We start from the raw sequence: 1,963 nt of genomic DNA, 5'->3' as shown, positions 1-1,963 counted from the left end.
TATAATTTATTTTATTTTGTTAGTTAATTAATATTTGAATTAGGGTTTTTTATTTATAATTTATTTTATTTTTTATTAATATTTGAATTAGGATTTTTTATTTAATTTTATGGGTTTTTTTATAGTTTAAGGTTTTTTGGTTTATTTATTATTTATATTATTGTATTTTATGTATTTTGTGATTTAATAAGATTTTATAATTTGATTTCATATGGTTAATTTGCTTTTAGGGTTTAATATTTTATGATAAACTTTCATAACTAGATGTGATATGACATTGATTAAATCATTTATATATATAAAATATCATTTCTTATTTTTGCTCAGATGACTCATATTATAAATATTTTTTTAGTTTTTAGATCCAATATTCATAATAAACATGTCAAAAATACTTATATGGTCTGACCGATCTAGTTGTAGAATCCAAAACAAAGTTATCCGACCCATTATGCTTGTGCGTTCATGTTGTTTCGCATTTAGTATAAAATAAACGTCGGACCCAAGAAGCGCAGCCTCTTATACAGACTAAACAAAAGTTAGACTTGATGTAGAACGATTTGTTCATTCCGTCAAATCCTGAACAAACAATCAAACAGCCCTTAATCATCATAGTATTAAAAAGAGTCATTGTCCAAAGCTTAATTACCCTTTGAAATATAAATTGGAACCACAATTAATGAACTGCCAACATTCACATAAGAATGAAGTAAAGCATGGCCGAGATAGCAGCAAGGCCGGAACCGTAGCCCAAGCGTGTGGCTGAGGAAGCATCCTTTGTCTTGGAAGGTTCCGGTGCATCTCCTTTAGGGACCTTAGGTGAGCTGGATTCCGGGCTGTCAGCAACCGGAGCATCGGCATTGGGCGGTGATGGCGGGGATGCAACAGGCGCAGAGTCATCAGAAGGGGTTGGTGCAGGTGGGTTCGACACGGACTCATCTGGGGTCGGTGCAACCGGGGTGGGTTCCTCCGGAGCAGGAGGGGTCATCAGCGATGATGGCGAGAAGATCTCCGGTGGCTGGAGAGCGGCATCAATCACGTATATGACGACCTGATCCTGGTCCAAAACGGTTCTAACGACATTAACGGTATTGAAGCCGGTGCTGAGGGCCAGGTTTTGGCCGTTAGCCTTCACGTGAAGCTGGAATTTTGAATTACCGTTAGAGGCTAGGGTGCCCAACGGTACGGCGACCTTCCTCAAGAACTGCGAGGGCAGATAACCGGACACGGCATGGTACAGCACAAGGGATGCCTTCTGGTCAGCCGTCAGATTAGTATCCACGACTGACAGGGCTTGATCTCTGGGTGCAAAAACGGTCAGCCCGCTTCCGGCAAAGCTCTGGTACGTCTGAATGGCGCCCGTGGATTGCAGCAGCGCTACCAGAGCCTTGAACCCGGCGTTCTGCAGAGCAGCGGCAATCTGAAGGCCGGGTGGCGGTGGGTTCTCTAACCCAGGCGGGATGATCACGCTGCTGATCTGCAGCACCGACACGTCGTAAGGCTCGGCCGCGACAGACTTTACGAAGTTGGCAGTCAAGCCGGCGCCGTGGATGCCGGAGCCGAAGGCGATGGTGCCAGAGCTCAAGACGGTGACGTTCAGGAAGCCCGCCTGGTTAGTGGCGGTACCGGTGGTCTGGAAGAGTGTCGTGAGGAGGGAGGACCTGTGGGTGAGGTGATGGAGCTTGGTGATATCATAGTAGTCGAGAATGACGTGCACGCTGAGGATCCGCTTGATGGCGCCGATGGGGAGATTGCGGCCGGTGAGCGCGGACATGGCGCCGTTGTCGATGGCGAGGACGGTGATGGTCCTGCGGCTGTTGATCGCATAAACAAGGTTGGTCTGTGAGAGGTAGCCATTGAACACACTAAAGTCTGGGAATTGGCTGAGGATGTTGGTGATGTCAAAAGATGCTACAGAAGAAAACAGAAGGAAGAAGAAGAAGAAGTGGGTAGGTCTAACCAT

General features: G+C 45.4%; 1 protein-coding gene across 1 annotated transcript; it reads right to left on the bottom strand.

The window, feature by feature from the left end:
* Window positions 1-694: 694 nt before the first annotated feature.
* LOC149835586 (fasciclin-like arabinogalactan protein 10) lies at window positions 695-1,963 on the bottom strand. The gene has a single exon (XM_090009620.1). The coding sequence runs from the start codon at window positions 1,961-1,963 to the stop codon at window positions 695-697; it is 1,269 nt and encodes a 422-aa protein (XP_089865746.1).

The sequence above is a fragment of the Nuphar pumila genome, chromosome 6 (genome assembly GCF_984573655.1).
Source record: "Nuphar pumila chromosome 6, dmNupPumi1.hap1.1, whole genome shotgun sequence".
NCBI lineage: Eukaryota > Viridiplantae > Streptophyta > Magnoliopsida > Nymphaeales > Nymphaeaceae > Nuphar > Nuphar pumila.
Note: the sequence above shows the minus strand (reverse complement) of the source record. Positions and strands in the feature narration are given on the sequence as shown.